Source organism: Ambystoma mexicanum, chromosome 3q (assembly GCF_040938575.1).
Source record: "Ambystoma mexicanum isolate Mex_15411 chromosome 3q, UKY_AmexF1_1, whole genome shotgun sequence".
Taxonomy (NCBI): Eukaryota; Metazoa; Chordata; class Amphibia; order Caudata; family Ambystomatidae; genus Ambystoma; species Ambystoma mexicanum.
Window position 1 is genome coordinate 53,702,532 of NC_090926.1, and position 22,314 is coordinate 53,724,845.

At 45.5% G+C, this 22,314-nt stretch overlaps 1 protein-coding gene across 3 annotated transcripts in view; it reads right to left on the bottom strand.

The window, feature by feature from the left end:
- Positions 1 to 296: 296 nt before the first annotated feature.
- The window catches only part of TOM1 (target of myb1 membrane trafficking protein), an 837,238-nt gene continuing 815,220 nt past the window's right edge, over positions 297 to 22,314 (bottom strand). For all 3 annotated transcript variants that reach the window (XM_069653062.1, XM_069653063.1, XM_069653061.1), the window contains one exon: positions 297 to 2,055. In XM_069653062.1, the coding sequence (XP_069509163.1) occupies positions 1,910 to 2,055 (146 nt within the window). In that variant the 3' untranslated portion in view covers positions 297 to 1,909. The remainder of the gene's footprint in view (positions 2,056 to 22,314) is intronic.

Below are 22,314 nucleotides of genomic sequence, written 5' to 3' on the forward strand. Positions count from 1 at the left end.
GGAGTGAGAGGGTGGGGTAGAGGGGGAGCCCAACAGTAGCATCTCAGTGGAACTTAGACGGCACAGGGGACTAGAAGATTGCTGGAGGGCTCTTCAATTCCTAGGTGTAGGTTCTCCCAAGATCAAGGAGGAGATGCAGCTCTTGATAACCTCCTTGAAACTGATTGGCCTGACGGCTACCCATTATGTTTAATTAGAGAGAATAAATCAGGATTGAATTGTCACAGGTCCAACACGTACACATCTCTACATAGTACAGTGCCACTGGCAATGGAAATTCTGCTTGAAAACAAAGAGATGTATAAATATTCATTTTATTTGATTCAATATTTTAGAAGCAGTCATTGAAAAGATCGGAAGGTGAAAAGAGGAAGCTACAAAGCTTAGGATAGAGTACTGCCAAGCACTATAAAACCACACGCTGAAAGCAGACTCAACCTTAACTGTGGAGCTTAAAAAATAGAAAATCCAACACAAAGACAAACATGCAGACAGAGAGAGCCACAGTAGATGCATGAACAAGTAGAAAGGAGCAGTGGTTGAATGGCTGATGAAAACAAATACTTCACCAGGAATCATTTTGGGGTGGGTGACACTTTCTCCTCACCCAAGAACAGCTGCTAAATATCATTATGCAAATTATCCTTAACACCTTAAGGCAATCAATGAAACTGCATATGAGGAAGAGAAAAACTGCAAGGATGGTCTAGTCAGCAATGTACGCTTATCTTGAACTTTGTTTAGTAGAAGAGGTGTAGTCTCATGACAAAGGCACTACAGAACTGTGACCATTTCTCTCAGTGGCCCTGCTGGTTGGCAGAAGGAACTAACGAACTGAGAAGGTATCATTAATTGGTGGTAGAAATTATAATCTTCTTGGAGTAAGTAGACTGGGGCAGAAGTGGGGTACTTACGCTGAGGGCCACAACAGAGTCGTCAGATACTGATGTGATTAGCCAAGGGAGGAGCATGAATACAAGTGTGTGATGAGTTTACTGGTATACACAAGGCACTGGTTTTGAAAGCATAGCACTATTGAAGGAAATCCAGCATGGTAAAATGTGTTTCCAGTCAGTAGCCACTGTATTACTTCAATACACAGCATGAGAATTGCAAAGGCATAAATCATATACACATATTCCAGGCACAGGAATCCAAAGACGATTGCAGCAAATGCTCAAAACAGAAGTCTGATGTTGTGTTGCAATGTTGACTGGGACAAGGGAACTTGCAGCACTTGATAGAATGCAGATGATAAAATGTATTAATGTTTTGCCGTCACTTTGGGGGCTCAAGTTGGATTCCAGTGCTCATGGGCACTGCAGCGATAAAGCGCCCAGTTTGGTGGCTTACTTGGAACCCTGCCAATAAAAAGCACTACCGTTTTCAGTTTTCACATTGGTAGCTGAGGTAGGGCTCTGATGCGGAGAAGGAAGGTGGTACCAGGAATAGTCTAACCGGTATCATCATTGGGATTGAGTAACTAGTAAGGAAGGTTGTTGTAGGGAGTGCTTCGATTAGTGGCAGTGGGGGATGGTGCTCAAGTTCAAAGGCACTGTGGTACTAGGGGGATTGCTTTTTGAGATTAAAGTGGGATTTGAATACTAAAAGATTATTCAGTTTAGAAAATGTTCATTTTGCGGCAGGGGTTGAATAACTAAAAGGCATAAAGCCCTGCATACACTCAGGTTTAGAGCATAAAATTGTACCGTATAATTGTTAATGCAGATATCAGAAAAGGCAGGATGCTGGTGGTGGCCCCAGTAAAGTCAATACAATGTGATTTTAACTCTAGAAGTAGGTGGGAATCCATACATGGGCACATGGAAGGTGTCTTTGGTTGTTTATCCCTTCCTCACAATTTCCACTGCATGTTCCTTCTAAGCAAGCCACACAAGTCCCACAAGGCTCATAATGCAAAGAGGGAGTCTTCTTCTTTCTCACGCTTGCTTCGGCTAGTGTTTAGAGCTGGTCCCGGAGGCTCGCTGGGTGGAGAGGGCAAAATTGGCAATTGGTCAGCTGCCTTGGCTCTCGATTCCAAGAACTTATCAAATTCTGGAAGGAAGAAGGATAGGATATTATTATCATATATTTTCATAGCAAGAACCTAGCTTCAGACCAATTGAGTACTGTACAGGTCAGAGCGGCATGGGTATAGATCACATGTGAAACAAGCTATGCATTGAATATTCTCAAAAAAAGGGATAATTTGCCAAAGTGCAAAGTAATGGATGGATGTACTCTTGAACGATGTACAAAATTAGCGGAGTTACTAAATAGTGAAAATCTCAAATGGAAAGTGTTGAAAATGAAAAATGTGGATTAGATATATATATGACAAACATTGCATACCTGTAATCATCTTCCTGATGCTTGCATCAGCTTATTCAGATGCTTTGCATTGACTGATATCTAGTGGTTTGTGAGGAGAATTACACAATTTCTTTCCGACTTTGAAATAGGATGTCGACAGGGCATTTCTGTAATACTATCCCTACTGTGACGTGTATTCTCACAAGCCTTCATGCATCGAGGGCCTCAGATTGTTTTTTATTTTATTTATTTATAAGATTTTACATATAAACAAGTAAATCAATCAAAACAATTAATACAAAACAGTAAAGAATACACAGGACAGCATAACATTATATATTCATATCCAGCAAGAAACCAGTAAATATTCAGAAAGTCATCCCAAACCTTTCCATGCAATCTCAACTTCCCTTGTCTCTTAAAAACCACCTTTTCCATGGACGCAAGGGTAGACATCCCCTAAATCCAATCTTCAAGAACTGGTGCACTCCGTGATTTCCAGCCCCTCAAAACCAACTTCTTGCCCAGACTAGCACCACGGAGCAGAAACTTTTTCCGTGACACAGAAAGATCCTCCAGCAACTCTCCCCCCCCCCAAAATCATTGTCATAAAATCCAATTCAACATCCAGATTCAAAACACGCAAGCAGACACCAATCATGATGCCAGAATCCCCGTACACGCACACATTCCCACAGTAGATGTTCCGAACTTCCCAGGCCATTCCCACAACACCAGCAATCATCCGAGTCCACCAACCCCCTCTTAAACATTCATTCCGGACTCCAAAACACTCTATTGAGGATCTTTATCTGTCTTGACCGTTCCACCAGATCAATAGCACATAGTTTAACATTCGCACACATATTCAACCACATCTCGGGTGAAATCCCACACCCTAATCTCCTTGCCCATTCATCTGTCAAGTCAGAATTCTCCTTATAAGCAGACACAATACAATTGTATATCCTACTAGCAATTGAACAACCTCCTGGCTCCCTTTCTTTAAGAAAGAGATTTACCATTGAACTCCCTTGCTCCGACGCATCACCTATGCATCTTTTCAATTTTCTGAAATCATCAGATCTGAAATTGTCAATGTGAAACTTCGCTCGCAACTCACGCTCTCCAATCCACTCTCCATTCACAAGGACATCATCAATCCAGAGAACTCCACCCAGAAACCAATCCGGCCAGAATATAGACTTACCCCCAACAGAAATCACCGGATTCAACCAAATGGATGCATGAATGGTCTTTGAAGCAACCGATCCCAACAATTCATGTACATGTCTCCACGTTTCTCTCAGAAAAACTGTCAAAGGCGATTTCTTACACAATTTGTTCGTTGCCGTGAGAATTGCCCTTGGAGGGAGCGGGCCCAACATACTTGCCTCAGCAATTACCCATTTATCAGGCAGATCCATCAAAAAAGGTACAATAAAATGACTTGAAAAAGCTAAATGATATGCCCTGACGTTCGGTACCCCTAGGCCCCCTTTTTCCACTGGTAACTGAAGTTTCCATAATTTTAGCCGTGGCGGCTTATTATCCCTTAGAAAGGACTGCAACAAACCATCAATTTTCTTCCAATAATGTTGGCCAATTTTCACCGGAAGCATACCTAGAATGTAATTAATTTTCGGAGCTGCATTCATCTTTAGAGCGTTCACCTTGCCCCATAGGGACAAATGAAGCAAAGACCACCTCAAAATTCTCGTTTTCAAATCACTACATACCTCACTCATGTGCACCACAACCATCTCATCCACCAGCGGGGTCAGCCATATACCCAGATATTTTAGTTTCCTTTCACACCACTGAAACCCAAGTCCAGTAAGCAAATTCTTATCACAGTATCCTGAAATCGGCAACACCTCAGATTTAGACCAATTGACCTTAAATCCTGCCACCACATGAAATCTATCTAAAACATCCAGCAAGGCCAGAAGGGACACTGTTAAATTCCGTAATAATAATAGCAGATCGTCCGCATAGAACCACAACTTTTGATCAGCACCATGAAAACACCCTGTATTACCATGTCACACCTCAAGGCAATCGCCAATGGTTCCATGGCTAAAACAAATATCAGGGGGGATAAAGGACATCCCTGTCTTGTACCCCTCTGTAGTACAAAAGAGTCTGACAATTGCCCATTAGTTCTGACGGCGGCAGTCGGACAAGCATAAAGCAAGGTAATCCATGAAATAAATTCCTCTCCCAAATTCATAGCACGCAATACTGAAAAAAGATAGTTCCAATCAACGCGATCAAACGCTTTCTCCGCATCCAAAGAAAACACTGCCACATCATCCTTCATATCCTGTGCATGAGTCATCAACAACAATAAGTTACTAATATTGCTAGAAGTTCTCCAGCCGTGAACGAAGCCTGACTGATCAGTGTGCACCAACTTCACAAGAAGAGTCTGCAAACGCAGGGCTAATAATTTCGCCAGAATCTTATTACCTGTATTAATCAAACTGATCGGACGATAGTTCGAAGTCAAGCAACCATCCTTATCCTTCTTAAGAAAAACCGATATAATGGCATGACTAGTAGAAGCAGGAAGCAAACCCCCCCCCACCCTAGACTCCATGAACACATCTCGCAGAAGTTCCACCGCTGAATCAGGAAAGATTTTATAAAATTCAGCAGGCAGACCATCCGGACCAGGAGACTTGCCCGAGTTCAATTTCCCAATCGCAGATTTCATTTCATCCACAGTCATAGCCTCTCCCAGCTTGGCTTTCTCCAAATCATTCACTCTAGGTATCTCCAACCCTTCCAAAAATGACTCATTTAATCCATTGACCACCTGATCATTCTCTCTTTTAATAGAAGTGATAGATCTTTCTGATTGCAGCTGTCTTAATCTATAGGCAAGCCAGCAATTGCATTTTTCACCATATTCAAAATAAGAACATTTCAATTTGAACAAATCCTTTTCAGACCTCGTTTTCAAAGTCTCATTCAACTCCCTCTGCAGCTCCCTAAGTGTTCTCCTTTTCTCCAGGTTTACGGAGTCATTTATTAAATCCTTTGAAAGCTGCTTAATACATTGTTCTAAATCCAAACTTTTCTTCTCCAAACATTTCCTCTTGCTACTGGACAAACCCAGAATCAAGCCCCGCATTGTACATTTAAATGCCTCCTAGACTGTCCCAACACCAATTCCATCTGTCCTATGTTCCACAACAAAATGATCAGCTTCAGATCTGATTTTTTCCACAATCTTCTCATCCTGAAGAATTAAGGTATTCATTCTCCAACAAAATGATCTGGAAGTATCAGACTGCAAACCCATATTCATAAACACAGGTGCATGATCAGTGACAGCAATACAACCAATCTCACAGCTTGCCAGATTCAAGGTTGCTGAACCAGCCGTGAGAAACATATCTATACGAGAATGTGAACCATGAGAGTTAGAGTAAAACATGTATTCTCTCAAATCAGAATGATGTAATCTCCAACAGTCTTCCAAGGCAAAGTCAGAGATAAGTGAGCGAAAAGAACAAAATGTCTGGTCTCTCCTTTGAGCAGTACAGAATCCACTACGGTCTCTGGTAATATCCATAACCAAATTAAAATCTCCCCCCAGGATAATATTGCGGCAACTAAAATCCTGCAACATTTGAGCAACTGTTCCAAAGAATGAACCATCATCCACTGAGGGCGCATAAACATTACAAAGAACAATTTGAACCCCCTGAACATCTACCAAGAGTGCAATGACTCTACCTTCACCATCTGAGCAAGAATTTAAGACTTTAATCGGAGAACTTTTCCGTATCAGAATAGCAACCCCTCTACTCCTGGAAGAATAGCACGAGACAAAAGACTTCCCAATCCACCGTTTGCACAACATATTAACTTCATCCAACAACAAATGGGTCTCTTGAAGAAAATAAACATCACTGTGCATATCATTCAAGCAATTAAAAATCGTTTGCCGTTTGAGCGGATTGTTAAGACCATTTATATTCCAAGAGGAAACCGACAACTGATCACTCCCCCCAGATGACATTGCAAAGGGAGCAATAAGACAACACAAAACCAGAGCAAAAATACTGCACTTATAAGAATCAAAAACCCACCCCCACCCCCACCTACAGAAGTATGAATCCAACGTTAACAAGAACAAACCCCAAGCCACCCCCTGTAACCCTCCCAATCATGTATATAACATCCCCAACCAGAAAACACCAAAATAAAAAGGCTTATGCATGACTTTAACAAAGGCACCTGTCAGCGTCACACAACCGGAATCAAAACCAAAGTATGTTGATGCAATAGGTTAAAAAATATATCTAAATAAAATGAGCATACCCAACTCATTTCAGACCACAATCAAAACATCAACCCAGGGAAACCTGGGAATAAAAAGGTTACATTCCCCCACATATGTAAAAAAATAAAATAAACCACAGCAGAAAAAGCAAATGGCAATGCAGCAGCTTATATAGCAGTCAAGCTCCAAGGTATAAATCTCCGCCCCTGTCCGTGCTCAGCCACAATATCATCCACAAGTTGAGTTGAACCGAAATGTCATGGCAGCACATATAAATACAGTAAGTGAAAGTGTCCTCCATCCTGCGCATTCATCATGTGAAATACCCTTCACAGAGTGGGAGTGGAAACATCATGGAATAAAAGCACCATATTCCTACATGTCTCAGTCACGTGAAAACCCATTCCTCTACTCCATCACTCAGACATATAAATTGGAAGAGAAGCATTAGAGATGCAACTTTTCAAGAGTCTTCGTGACGACTCCAGGAGCTCTCCGGGAAAGCAACTCCACATAGGAGCCCATGTAAAATACCCTGGAAACAATTCCCAAACAACTGTGTGACAATGCTGATATCAAAGCTACCAAAGTTTTGACTGAGCATGCATACGGAGGCTCCTGGTGAGCAGTGAAGGCATAAACAGCTGTATCCGAGGCTGCCCGCCCCATATGGCAGTCAAAAACATCCATTAAGATCCACAGCAGATGCTTCATCAACTGGCTGGGGGTGAGGCACAGACAGGCCACCACTACCCACTCAAAGCCCGTAAAGGTCCGGGCTCAGCAGCACACCACGTTGACCGGCCTCCAGATATGAACCACGTACCTTGGTAAAATCAGCCGACTGCAACGGCCCAATCTCCGTATGCCGAACCGCATCACTGCAAGAGTCACGGAAGGAGGGTGCACTTCACTCTCCTCCACATCCCAACTGCAGCACCCATCTCCACAATCCATCATCCGTATCACAGACACATGATGCGGCACGTAGCAAGACGTAACGTCACGTGTCAATAAACGAAGGAAGGTCCTTTCTTTCAAAATGCTGCATCAAGAAAGGAATTTAAGAAGAGCCGCGTTCCAGCATCGATTTTAAGTACATTTTCAAACTTGCAACTGAATCTTGTACTCTGCGCCATTATGCTGTATTAAATCCAATGTCTTTTTTAAAAAAAAAACAAAAAAAATATAATTATGAAAAAGAAGGGGAAGGGCCAATGTTACATTAATCAGTAATTTCATTAGTTTTATCCTGCAATGTTTCAAGCCAAGAGAAAGCCTCCTTTCTCTTGGCTTGAAACAGAGGGAGAGAGAAGTTACCAGAGGGAGAGAGAAGTAACTCTCTCTCCCTCTGGTAACATCAAAGTCATGGAGTTATATCTATTCAATAAAGTCTTCACCTTCAGGGACTTTGCCAAGTCTTTTACACCCTTAAAGCTCTTTCTAGCTGCCATGACTTCTTTAGGGTAATCTGGGAACACAAAAATAGGCTTTCCCTTGTAGACGGTAGATCCCTTAGACCGAGCAGCAAGCAGCAAACCCTCCTCCTTCCTGGCCAAAACAAAGACCACCATGATGTGCCTAGGTCTAGAGCCTGGTTGCTTACCAATCCTATAAACGTGATCAATATCCTCCTCCTCAATTGATATTAAACCAAAACATTCTTTAAAAATCCCAGTAATCGCTGAAATTAGTTTCTCAACTCCAGGATCATCTTCTACTCCAACCAGCCTGACATTTCTCTCCCGCAGTTTGAAATCCATCTTCAATCTCCGATCTTTCATGGAGGTCCTTTTTCAAAATGTTATAGGCCCTGTAGCTGCCTGCCATCTCCGAGGTCATAGAGTGTGATTTTCTTTCTAATTCCTCCACTCTGCCATCTAGATGACACACCTTCGAGTTCAGCTCTGCCAAGGTAGTTTTCACTTCCACCACATCCAGAGACGCCTGCTTCAGAAGTTTATATATGTTCTGACTGCTCGGATTATCTTCTTCCATCTCCAGTAATTGTTTCTGTTTTTTAGAATTAGGGTTTTCTGGTTCATGAATCGTCTTTTTTGAATTCATTATCAAAAATGAAATAGCTTCAGGGAGGGGACCAGGAGCTGCAGGTTCAAGCTGCTGTCACCTTGTCCAACATTCCGGAATCCTGGTCCTCAGATTGTTGTTTTTCAGGCCTGAAGTTGCATGAAGTGTAAAGCAGAATATGAATGTGAATAATAGTTTTGAAACCCCTCACATAAAACCTGTTATCGAAGATACCTTCTACTTCCAACGAGGGGAGGATGGGTGGTCACGTGAATATGAGCAGATACAAGCATCAGATAGACTATTACAGGTATGTAATGTTTGTCTTCTGAGGCTTGTGGATCTACTTAAAATCAAATGCTTTGCACAGACTAGTAAGCAGTACCTGATGAAGGCAGTGAGTTGAGAGAATGAACAGAGACAAATAAATGCTTTAATACTGCTTGTCCCACCTGTGAGTAATTTCTGGCTAGTGTGTCCACACAGTAATGCCGTGTGAAAGTGTGCGCTGAACTCCATATAGCTGCTCTGCAGATAGCCTAAAGCATGGGTGCACAACATACGGCCCGCGGGCCAGTTGCGGCCCGCCATGCTCTTTTGTCCGGCCTGCGAGGCACAAAGACTTTCCTAATGGAGGGCGGCCCGCAAGCAGCATCGGCCGCCCTCCATTAGGAAAGTCTTCGTTGTCTTCCGGGCCGGACAAAACACTGGCCCTCATTGGCTCAGCACACATGTACCACGTCGCTCCCACGAGCCACGTAGTGCGTGTGTGCTGCACCAATGGAGGGCCAGCACTACAGCTGGCGTGGCCAGTAAGGCTTGATGCCGGAAGGCATTTCAGCCTTGCTTGCCACGCCAGCCGCAGAACGATTCCACCTACCTCGCCAGCGTTCCAGCTTACCTGCCTTCCAGCAAGTCTCCGGTAAGTGGTCTGTGTGTTTGTGTTTGTGTGTCGGGTCTGTTCTGCTGTATGTTTGTGTTGTGTATGTTGCGATGGGGGAGTGGGGGGTGTGTCGGATGTGTATGAATGTGTGTTTTTAAGTGTGTTGTGTATGTTGAGATGGGGGGTGGGGGGCGTGTCGGATGTGGATGAATGTTTGTTTTTGAGTGTTTGTGTTGTGTATGTTGAGATGGGGGGTGGGGGGCGTGTCGGATGTGGATGAATGTTTGTTTTTGAATGTTCGTGTTGTGTATGTTGAGATGCATGTATGGGTGCATGCTTCAGAGTTTGTGTGCTGAGTTGGGGGGGTTTGGGTCTGTATGGGTGCATGTTTGAGAGTGTGTGTGCTGAGTTGGGGGTGGGGGTTCGGGTCTGTATGGGTTCATGGTGTATGCTTGAGAGTGTGTGCTGAGTTGGGGGGTGGGGGGGTTCGGGTGTGCATGAATGTGTATGTATGTTTGTGTTGTGTATGTTGAGAGGCATGTATGGGTGCATGCTTCAGAGTTTGTGTGCTGAGTTGGGGGGGTTTGGGTCTGTATGGGTGCATGTTTGAGAGTGTGTGTGCTGAGTTGGGGGTGGGGGTTCGGGTCTGTATGGGTTCATGGTGTATGCTTGAGAGTGTGTGCTGAGTTGGGGGGTGGGGGGTTCGGGTGTGCATGAATGTGTATGTATGTTTGTGTTGTGTATGTTGAGAGGAATGTGTGGGTGCATGCTTCAGAGTTTGTGTGCTGAGTTGGGGGGGGGGGTTGGGTCTGTATGGGTGCATGTTTGAGAGTGTGCTGATTTGGGGGGTTTGGGTGTGTATGGGTGCATGCTTGAGTGTGTTTGGGGCATAGTGTTTGGTTGAGGGTGAGGGGGCCATGGGGCATAGTGTTTGGTTGGGGGTGAAGGACAGGGGGCATAGTGTTTGGTTGGGGGTGAGGGGGCCATGGGGCATAGTGTTTGGTTGGGGGTGGGGGGGCCATGGGGCATAGTGTTTGCTTGGGGGGTGAGGGGGCCATGGGGCATAGTGTTTGCTTGGGGGTCAGGGGCCCATGGGGCATAGTGTTTGCTTGGGGGTCAGGGGCCCATGGGGCATAGTGTTTGGTTGGGGGTTGAGGGAGCCATGGGGCATAGTGTTTGCTTGGGGGTGGTAAGGGGACCATGGGGCATAGTGTTTGGTGGGTGGTAAGGGGACCATGGGGCATAGTGTTTGGTTGGGGGTGGGAGCCATGAGGCATAGTGTTGCACTTGAGTGAACCCAATAATAAAGCTAAAACAGGCACAGTTAGGAGATGTACATCCTTTGCTTTTTGAGGAAACCTGACTCAACGAAGGCCATACTCCTCTTGGGCAACACAAACAGCAAACTATAGCTGTCCAAAATAACAGAATGTCCAAGCAAAGGTCAATAAAATATATATAATTTAGTTAAACAGACGATATACAATAACTACATTGAAATAAATGATAATGGAAAATGTGTAGTACAAAATATAAGTTTGAAATGCAATAAAAATCGTTACCCCTCAAAAACATATTTTTCCATGTGTTTAATACAAATTGGGGGTTGAAAAAGCCTCCTGACATGTCCCGCCTACCGCCCCGCCCACTTTTACTTTTCGGCCCACTATAGCCCTCATGTAAGGTACTTTCGGCCCTCTGTCAAAATCAGTTGTGCAGCCCTGGCCTAAAGTGACATGTCTACATTGGATGCTAGTGTAGCACGTGTGGAGTGGATTTAGGCGTAAATGGCAGTGATATATTTGACAAAGTAACACTGCCGAACACATTTTAAAATCCATCTAGCAATGGTAGCCTTTGAGACAGGATCCACCTCTCTTCCAGATGTTGGAGACAAAGAAGGGTCTGTTTTTCCAAGCGGTCTTGTTGAGGTAGTACATGACTGACCTGGAAACATCTAGTATATGGAGTGCTCTTTCCCCAGAGTTGTGTGGATTTTGAAAGAAATCTGACAATTCAATGGATTGGTTGACATGGAACTTATACATGTATTTTGGTCAGGAGCAAGGATGCATTTTTAAGACTACCTTGTTTTTATGTATTGTGATAAAAGATTCTGTCACAGTCAATGCCTGAAGCTCACTTACCCTCCGGATAGATGTAAGCGCTATAAGGAAAGCGACTTTGTAAGTGAGATCTTTGAGGCTTATTTCATGCATTTATTTATTTATACATTCATAGCAGTGCACAAAGAGTGCAGGCATCTAGGTGCTAGTTACAGATCAGGTACCAAAAATTCAGTGGAGAGGATTAGGGGGAGGGAAAGGTCAGTTGAAAAGGAAGGTTTTGAGGTGCTTTCTGAAGACATTTTAGGATGGTTCTCTGCGTAGATGTAAGGGTAGCTTGTTCCAGTGAGACAGTGCCCGGAATGGGAAATTGGAGCCTTCCACTTTAGATCGTTTGAAGCGTGGTGTGACAAGACAATGACTGTAGGCAGCTCTGGTAGGTCTTACCGAGGGACATTTTATGACGTTGTTGACATGGAAGTATTGGCTCAAAAAATGGGCCCATGAGTTTGCTCAACACAATATTTAAATCCCAACCCGGGGCTGGGTGAGCAATTGGAGGCTAAAGCTGTTTTACTCCTTCCATGAAGGCTTTAACAAGTGGTACACTCCACCATGAAACCTTGCTCTGCGAGGTTGTATATTCAGATAGAGCACCTAAATTACTTTTAATGAATAAAAAACGAAACCAGAATCTAACAAGTTTAGTAAATGGTGCACTAAATGCGATGGTGAGCAATCAATTGTGTTGTGTATTGCTTGCTCAAGTATGAAGGAAGGCTGTGATGTCATGTGGAGTGTTGTTCCCTGAATGATAGAATATATGGGTGAGGGTTCTGTGAGGATTCCAATCCCAGGCAGTTGCAAGCCCCCTGCCTGGGTGATGGGAGCCAGTTTTTGTCCTACCCTATGTATCCTACTTGTATTCCAGGTAACTTGCTTGTAATGTACCTTGAGAACCTTGTAATGAACCTTACAAGTAATCCTAAGAAGGCTGGAGGTCACTTTGTAACAGGTTTACATATGACTTTCTGCACCACACTGCAAGTATTTTCCATTTGTTAAAGTAGCAGTGTCTAGTATTAGGCTTACATGCTGCCTTTAATATTTCCATGGACCTATTTGACAAATTAAGGTGTCCAAACTACAGGACTTCAGAAGCCAAGCTGCAAAATTGTTTGTCTGTGAATGTAGGATTCATTCTCAATTCTGTGACATGTTGTAAGGCCGTGTTAGCTTCAAGGGTGAGCAAATGGACATTTTGAGGAGGGAATACCACGTTTGATGTGCCCACATTGGAGCTATTAGAATCAATGGCAAGTACTCCTGGCGCATTTTGTTGATTACTATGTTCAAGAGTAGTTAGAGGAAAAGCATATGCAAATATCCGTGACCAACTGATCCACCGTGCATTCCCTTTGGATTTCTTCTGCAGGAACCTTGAGGCGCAACTTGGGCATTTTGAGTTTTCTTTTGTGGCAAAGAGATCTATATCTGGTTGCCCCCAGCGTGTCAAAATGTGTCCAAATGTAACTCCCACTTGTGTTCTGAGGGTTGTGATTCTGCTTCGTGTGTCTGCTAGGCAGTTGTGTTCCACTGGAACATGTGCCTGAAGATGTATTTTTCTGGGGAGGCTCCATTTCCAGATGTTCTATGCAAGTGTGGGCTTAGGGAGTGTATTCTGCCCTGTTAACTGATGTAAAACATGGCCGCTGGGCTGTCTGTTATAACCAGCACATTTGTCCTCATCAAAAGCTGTTGGAATGCTTGTAGCGCCCTCTAAACTGCTTGCAATTCCAGCACATTGATGTGTTTTTTGGAAAGTGAGCGAGACCACATTCCCTACGCTCTATGGTGTATACAATGGGCTACCCATCTGGAGAGTGATGTGTTTGTTCCAACTGAGAGGTGTGTTGGCAGGCTGACAAACAGTTTTCCTTGTAACAGGTTTTCTCTTGGCCACCACGATAGGGCTAACACCACTTTACGCAAATCTTCCAATCATACATATAGCAAGAGATTAGCTTTAGTAGGTTTTGGACCTCCTAATTGGAGGGAAACATGAATGCGTCAAATGACTGCTCATAGGAACTGTTTTTGTTGACTGGGGATAAGCCTCGACTTCTGTCAGTTGATAGAAAAGCCTAGCTTATGCAGAAGATGTATTGTCTTTTGTTGACATATTTCTGGTGTTTCTTCTGTTACTAGCCAGTCGTCGAAATAATGGTACACTATAATACTTTCTCTGCATAGTTGCGCTGCTACCACTGCAAGTATCTTTGTAAATACACGAGGGGCTGATGTGAACCCAGAGGGAAGCACCTTAAATTGGTAATGCGCAGGACCTATCTTGAACCTTCGATATTTTCAATGCCCTGGCAGCATTGAATATGAAAGTATACATCTTTCATATCTAGTGTTGTCATGAAGTCTCCCTTTTAAGCAACGGGATGATTCCCTGCAAAGTTGTCATTCTGAATTTTTGTAGTTTTTATGAGAAACCAAAAGGTGTCACACCCACTATTCCCCAGGGATCCGTCATCCAGGCGGCCAGGACATGGCCATCGCTTTTGGATCCAGTTCCTGGGGTTGGGCAAGTGCAGGAGGATCATCTGGGAGAGGGGGGGGGGGCTTCAGAGAGTGGGAAACCGGATGGTGAGATGCAGTATCCCCTTCCTTGTAACACCTTTACCCCATCCTACAAGGTAGGATATTTAGGAACTCTACCCCCCCTTTACCAAATGAACACTTTCTCACAGACAGCCCGCTATGAGAGAAAACAGACCGCTATGAGAGAAAACAGACTAACACTTGAGCCGTATACCTGACATGTCCCAATACAATGGTCAGGCGAGGACAGGCAATCACTGACCATCACACACATCTAACTTCCATTACACTTTCCTACACGGATAAAAGGCGGAGCATGAGAGCACACTCTGAGCAAGGCAAAGCACACGAGGAAACAGCGGTTTCAAGATGGCAGCTGAGCAAGAGAGAAAAGACGGCAAAACTGAAGGGGATCGCAAGGAGGGAAATTCCCTTGACCTTTCCGACAAGGAACCGTTACTTTCCCGAGGCCTCGAGAAGAGAAAGCGTAAGACCAAGAAACCAGGCTGAAGAATCCTGCCTTGTGTGTCGGAGATACCCGGAGCCCTACTGCGTCAATAATCAAGGTGGGGGAAAACACCAGCCGATGTGTTACCTTCCTTGGCTCCAAGAACAAAGCAGCGTTAGTGAATCAACACAGCCGGTGAGTTGGGGAGACCAATACAAGACAGGTCTGTGTTGAAATCAAGGTTACAAGCAGCTTTGCCAAGAAGGAACTATATAGTCTGAAGGCAAAATGGGAGAAGGATGTGGGCCCATTGTTGCCCGAGTACTGGACTTCAACCTTAATGTACCCCAGAGAAACTGCAATATCGGCTAGAATCAGGCTTATACAACTGAAAGTGTTATACAGAATATACTATCCACGAGTGACATTGTACCAATGGGGCAAGATTGCAGATGCCAAATGCCTATGCTGCAAACAGGAAGAGGGTAGCTTCTATCACATTCTGTGGCAATGTGCACGCTTGGCTCGCTTCTCCTGATGGTTATTTCTTTTACTTTCTTCTTAATATACAATGTTTAAATAGTCTCTGGTCACTTACTGCGTCATTTCTTTTAACTATCTCATAGGCTTTTGGCTTTCCCTCATCTTTAGGGATGGCTTTCCATACTTCACTTCTTGATCTTTGCTGTATTGTTAGATTCAGGTTAAGGGGTCCTGGGTTGTCTTGTTAAGTACCGTTTGTTATATGTACTTTGCTTTCTGTGTAATTATAGTTCACCCATTTCTCTTGTCTTTGTTTCATAGTAATCTGTGTTAAATATGGCGATGTCCCCACTTCTTTACCTAAGGTAGCCTTCCCCTATGTGGCCAGGGGACACCAGCAGCTACCTGATCCTGACCCTGGGGGCAGCTATATGTGGGAGGACCACCTGAGGGGAGGTGAACCTTGTGGAGAGGATGGGGTATCATTGGAGGAAACCACATACCACCCCCTTTCCTTTAAGGGATGTTCCCTCTATTCCCAATGCCATATTGTCACACTCGTCTCCACTCTCTTGGTATGTCTACTATGGATACTCCCCCAACATCCCACTAGAATAGCAAATGGACAACTGGGACGAGGAAGAGACAGGGGGTAGTGATGATCACTCTCAATGAAGGTCAATACTCACTTCAACGTCATTCAAGAAATTGTCCCCTTGCCACTGAGACGAGAAAGAACAGAGCAATGAGGATCACTCGGACCGGACAATTAACGCAGAGGTCTAGTTGTTGAAAAATGTATAATCAGGCCAGGAAGTTTAAATGTGCGTCCGACACAGCTGACAGAGAGAAGAAAAGAGCTACAGACGCCAGTTCGCATCGCAACCCATATCGACGCCGAGCACCGCGCTGAGGAGAAACATGCTGTGGCAGACGGCATTGAGGCAAACTCAACCCCGGAAAGGAGAAGCCCAGGTGCAGGCGGTTCGCAGCTTAAGGAAAAAGAGCAACGGGAACCAGGCACCATGAAGGGGAACACAGAATGAGTGCAGTGCTTTACGGGGTGCAGGTGGAACCAACAAATTGAAGCAGACAGAAGTAAAGAAACAATCTATGCAACCGGTAAGCCCAGGCAAAATAATTGGGTTAACTGGTTACCTGCAAGCGTATGAGAGAAGGAACCTGAAGCGAGGGGAGGCCTGAAACAACCGCTAAGCCCAAAGAATACCACTGGGTTGTTAAACAATGTTTGCCGCTTCACGAAAACGCAGCGGGACACCAAAGGGGAGGCCATTAAAGAAGAGAAAGTAATGATAAAGCAGACCACGAATGGGTTATTGAACTCAGTCCTTAAAGGAAGAAACAAACTACAGTTGAAGGTGCTTGGACAAGGAAAGGGAAAGTCTATACCCCTTGAAAGGGAAAGTCTATACCCCTTGAAAGTTAAGCAAAGCCTGAGAGATGTCAAGGGAGAGAGAAGGCTAACCCCACAGCCTTATATGGAAAGAGAAATATGTAATGTAATGAAGAGAACATTATGAAACAAGGTTTCTTGAACCAGCGATAGGCTGATGTTGAAGGTACAGTGGGAGTGTTTATTTTATAAAGTCCTGGTAGGAGAGTATACCAGGTGAATGCACGTGTGTGCGCATGCAAATTATAATGTTAAGGGAATCTCAAGACAGGTCCATGCCCTTAAGATTATGAACTATTATAAATGTGTGAGAAAAAGTTTGGCAAGGAAGATACCAGATAACATCTGAATTTGGAACATGCACTTTAAAAGATGCAGAATATTAAAGGTGAAGAGAAAACCTGGGGAAGGGAGCAGTTTCCCTGTGAACTGTGAATGCACCAAGGGGAGAGAGTGATCCCCCCTTAACCCCCTTTTTTTTAATTTGTTTTTGATTTTTCCCTTTTTTTAACTCCCGAACCCCTAAAATAAATATATAATTAAAAAAAACGAAAGTCGACATTTTTTTTTTCGACATTTTTTTGTCGACATTTTTGTCTGTCGACATTTTCTTTTCGAAATGATGACTGCCCACCGGGTTTGAACACTGAGAAATCAAAAGACAGCAACCTTTACACCTTAAGCTAGTTTTAGAGTGCAAGGGCCCGAATAGGATTACAGGGGCAGGTTCTACTTGTTTTTGTTTGGACATCTTGACAAAGGGCAGACCCATTAGTTTTGGCTGAGGTAGGCAAAATAACTGCTAGATTAGGGAAAAGGCATTGTCCTACCACCATTCGTTTTAATAAAGGGTTGTAGCCACAAATAGGACTCATCTGTGTCCGCCTTGCATTCCTGGCTCCACACAAATCTTTCTAAAATGTTCCACTCTGTGCTTCTTGAATGAGTGGGTGTTTTCCCCTCTTCCCTGGGTATTGTTAACCAACATTTAGTGATCTCCCTCTCAGTGTTGTAGCGCTCTCCCTTACATTACTACAGTTCACGTTCATCAACTCTTCTTTCAAGGTTTCGTCATTTATCCTGGAACGAGTATCTCTGATTACATAACAAGTCCTTGGCGGCTTCCCGGACCTCTCCTTCCCCCAATTACCTCAAATATTGCAGGGGAATGTCTCTGGGGCCTGTAGTTGCCTGGCACCTTCTCTTCTGCTCTGTTTCTCTGTCGTTTTGCTCTCAGTAGCGTCCTCTTCTTTCCGCTTTCTCTCGTTCACTCAGCATCCTTCTGGTTATCGGACAATTAGACGACTCTTCAGCGTTGTGGTATCAGCATCATTATGCGGGCAGCCTGCCCATGACTAAGTTTGCGTGGTCACACAACCTCTGGGTATTGGTTTCCTATTGCCTCGGCTTCTCAAGATCTGCACCCTCCGGCTCTTCAGCGTTTGCTTCTCGCGTTCAGAGCAGTTCTGAAGGTTGTGGGCTGTGTGGCTCTCTAGCTCCACCTGCTTCAGGTGTTACACTTCGAGAGGGCCTTGCCTGCCTGCATATACGCTCCTCTCGCTCCCCTTTGTTTGGCGTTTACTCCTTCAACCTCACCATCGCAGTTAATTGGAGGTTTTTCGTTAAAGGGCTAGATTCTCGTTCTTGCTTTTAATGGTACAAGTTAGTTTTCTCTTCAGTCAAGTCTTGGAATTTATTCTGGTTTTTCACATCCTTAACTCACATGTATGCCATCATGGGTAATGGTGGAGGGAGTTCTTCAGCGGAGTGTGAATCCTTGTCCCCTAAGGGAAAGTCTCTCCCAGTGAGGTGCCACTTGCCAAATCCCCTAGGTAGAGTCTTGCGAAGTGGGCTCACCCGCCTAGCCTCAAAGGGGAAGGCTCCCCCCTTGGGGAAAAGGGACATATAGCTGTGATTCATCACATACCCCTTTTGAATGGTATTCAAAATGAGGACTGTGCTGTTGACTGCTGGCCTGTTTGATAAATCATGTACTGGAACCTAAACCTGAGGTATAGCCACACTGCCCTGAGGATTTTAGGAAGCTTTGGCCACAAAAACTACAGCAGTTGGAAAAGGAACCTCTCTGCTGGTGTGGTCTATTTGTAACCTGTCACAATGTTTTTTTAAGTGTTTCATGCTCCTTCATTGTAGTTTCCAGAGCATCATCCACTACCTTTCCAAAAAAAGACATTGTCCCTCATTACAGGTTTGACGGTATCCCGCTGCTAATTCCGGCGGGATACCAGCAAACCTGCCTTAGCATCTCCAGCACCCAATATCCCGCTATAGGATTCCATGAGATGGGATTGCCTGAATCACTGTCACCCTTAGTAACAGTGCTGGTGATTCAAGCATTTGCCGGTAGGGGCCTCCACTCCCAGTAGGTCAGGCATGCCGGGAGATCCGTGGCTGCCTTGGCAAACTTGAAGTGTGCCGGTCTGGAAAAAATTCCAGAGCCGGAGTTCCAGACCGACAGACTTATGAGACCCATTGTCTTCTACAGGCATGTTTAAGGACCTTAGCCTTCCCCCTCTGACTTTCCCCCCTTACTCCTTCTCACCAGGACTTCCATTCTTATTACCACTAGTTGTGCCTAGTGGGTGCATTGCATTTTCACGTGTCCTGCTTATTTCAAAGTTAGTTGCGCCCAGTGGCTGCATTGTGCTTTCATCTGTCCTCCTGTACCGTCTTGTTCTGTCGCTTCTGCTTGCACCCTCCTCCTGTTTTCGCCCTTAGTGTTCCCTCCTACCCCCTGTCCCCCTCTCTCTCCTCTCCCACATCATCTATGGTGCTCTCCGTTTCCCCTATCTTCTCCAACTGTTCTCTAGCGACTATCCTACCCTCCTCACCAAGTCTGGTAGGAAGACGTTCAAAAAGGATACCCTGGTCTACACCACAGGCCTCCTTATCACTGATACCTACACTAGCACTTCCTCCAGACAGACCCTCACCAACATCCTCTTTGTCGTTCCTTCGCCAGACCTATGTACTCTTCATATGGTCTCTGTGCTCTCTTTACTCTTTCTCTCCCATTAATGGTGGCACCGGGTGGGAGGCCTGCCTGGCTTCCTTCCACTCCTCTAAGGTCAACATTAATGTTTACCTGAATGGCAACCTCCTCCTTGATAGACGCTTCCCACGCCTTATTAATTTCCTCTCCACTCCCACTATCACGTCTTCGGCTTCCTTGCCTCCACCCTCCGTCACTACTCTGGCACCATCTTCCTCCTCCACCTTGCCCTCTCCTCCTACCTCCGCTGCCCTCCCTCGGGCTCCTTCTACACCTCTGCAGGGAGTACCCCTCCCCAGAAGTCTTTCAAGGATGGCAACCTTAACTCTCACTCAGCTGTCAAACACTCCTCTGACATCTGTCGTCTCCTGGAAGAACTCGACCTTGATGTCCTTGGTCTCACTGAGACATGGTTCACGGCCAGCTCCGTCACAAGCTTTGACACTCTCGTTCCTGATGGCTACAAAATCCTCTCCGCCCCCAGATCCAACCGTTCCGGCAGGGGTGTAGCCTTGGTCTCTTGGTGTCGGTCTCCCTCTCTCCCGCCCCCTTTACCCCCCCCTCTCTTACAGTGGCTAATACCTACCGGCCACCTGGTCTGATCACCCCCTTCCTCTTTGAGTGGGCCAACCTCTCTTCCTCCCACCTGGCCTCTACCACTCAACTCGTCCTCCTTGGCGACTTCAACATCCACCTGGATGCTCCCTATCTGCCCCCCACAGGACTCTTTCGCAACCTTTGCGATTCTCTCTCTTTCCATTCTTCGCTCTGGCCCGGCTCACTCTGCAGGGCACACTCTGGATGTTATAATCTCCTCAGACCTCCCACTAATCCTCTCTCCTGTAGTGACCACTTTCTCCTCTCCTCTCATCTCTCTTCTCTACTCCTCAGGCCAAGCCTACCACAACACTGTCAACCACCTTCTCAGTCATTCGACCCATGAAGCGTGTGTCAGTTGAGGCTTTCGCCGCATTCTTCTCTCCCCCTTCTGCACCTCTGGCTGACCCACTCTGCTATCTCTGATACTCTCAATGTACTTGCACCCTCTCAGGAGGATCCGCTTAAAGCCTAAACTAAAATCAAATCAACTCCTGGTACGACTCAGACCTCGTCACCCTTAAACGCAAGTGTAGGGTGGCGGGTGGAAATGGTTGGCATCTTGTACATCCTCTGACAAACCGGGCTGACGCCTGCTCCAATGGCAATACCGACTCTCTGTCCTCACTAAGAAGAGGGCACAAATCCAAGCCAGTGTCTCTGCGGCATCTAACAACTTGGCCGAACTTAAAATCTGCAAGGAGCTGGCCAATACTGCTGCAGTCTCTACCTCTCCTGTCCCCTCCCAGGCCCTCTGCATAGCCATGCCGTCACATTTCATCTCTAAAACCCAGGACCTCCTGTCCACCCTCATCTTCTCCTGTTTCTCCCTCCAGTCTCTCCTCTTCCTCAAGCCCCATTGCGACCACTCCCCCTCCCTTGTCTGCGTTCCCGCTCCTCTCCCCTGACGAGGTTTCTAGGCAAGTTTGATCTATGTAAACCTCATCAAAACAGGTTCTTCCCCGGTCTTCCAAAACCACCATCAAGGACCACATTGACACCCTCGCAACAGCCGTCACTGACTTTGGCAACCACTCTTTAGCCTCCAGAACCTTCCCCTCCACCCTGAAGCACTCTCTCATACACCCTCTTCTCAATAAAGCCTCAGCTGACCCCTCCCTTCTGCCTAACTATTGCCCTAACTCGATCACTCCTTTCGTGGGCAAACTCCCGGAAAAGCTGGTAATCTACCAGCTTAATCTTCACACTGAATCTGTTGGTTTTCTCCATGACCATCAGTCTGGCTTCTGAGCAGCCAGAAGCAAGGAAACTGCTCTCCTGAACATCCGTGAAGACCTGCTCTCTAACCTTGACTATCTCCCCTCTGTCCTCATCCTATTTAATCTCTCTTTTGCCTATGAGATAGTCAACCATGCCATCCTGCTCAACCAGCTCTGTGATAACTTGTGTATCACTGATCAGGCTCTGGCTGACTGTTTTCCTCTCGGACCGCCCCTCGCAGGTCAAACTTGGGTCCTTCCTCCATCTCCCTCTCCACCTGCGGTGTTCCCCAGGGGTCTAACCTTACTCCCTGCTTGTTCAACCAATTCCTGGCACCACCTGCCCACCGCATTGCTGCTCTCTGTTCCAACTTCCAGTGCCATGCTGATGACACCCAGCTCGCTTTCAAGCTCCCCTCTACCACCTCCTCCCCTTCTTTCATCCCGGATTGTCTGTTGGCAATCCAGGAGTGGTGCGCCGCCAATGATCTTTGCCTGAATACCAGCAAGACGGAAATCCTCCTCATCGGCACACCTGCACCCCTCTTTCCTGCCACTCTCTGGCTGGCCTCCCTTGGCCCTCCTCCTGCTCCCACCTGTGATGCTAAGAACCTCTTGGTCATCTTCGACTCCTTACTCTCCATCTCTCCTCATATCACGGACGTCTCTTAAGAAGTCAAACTACCAATTGAAACTCCTCAGAGGTATTCTTTTCCTCTCCTTCCCCCAAAAGCTCACTGTATCTAGAGCTCTGGATCTCTCTCTAGACTGGACTACTGTAACAGCCTCTTTTTAAATCTGCCTGCCGCTACTCTCCGTCTGCTGCAACTCATCCAGAACAGGACTGCAAGACTTGTTCTTGGCTTCAAGCCCAGAGATCGTATCTCCCCAGCACTGAAATCTCTCCATTGGCTTCCAGTGGCTGCAAGGATCAAGTTCAAG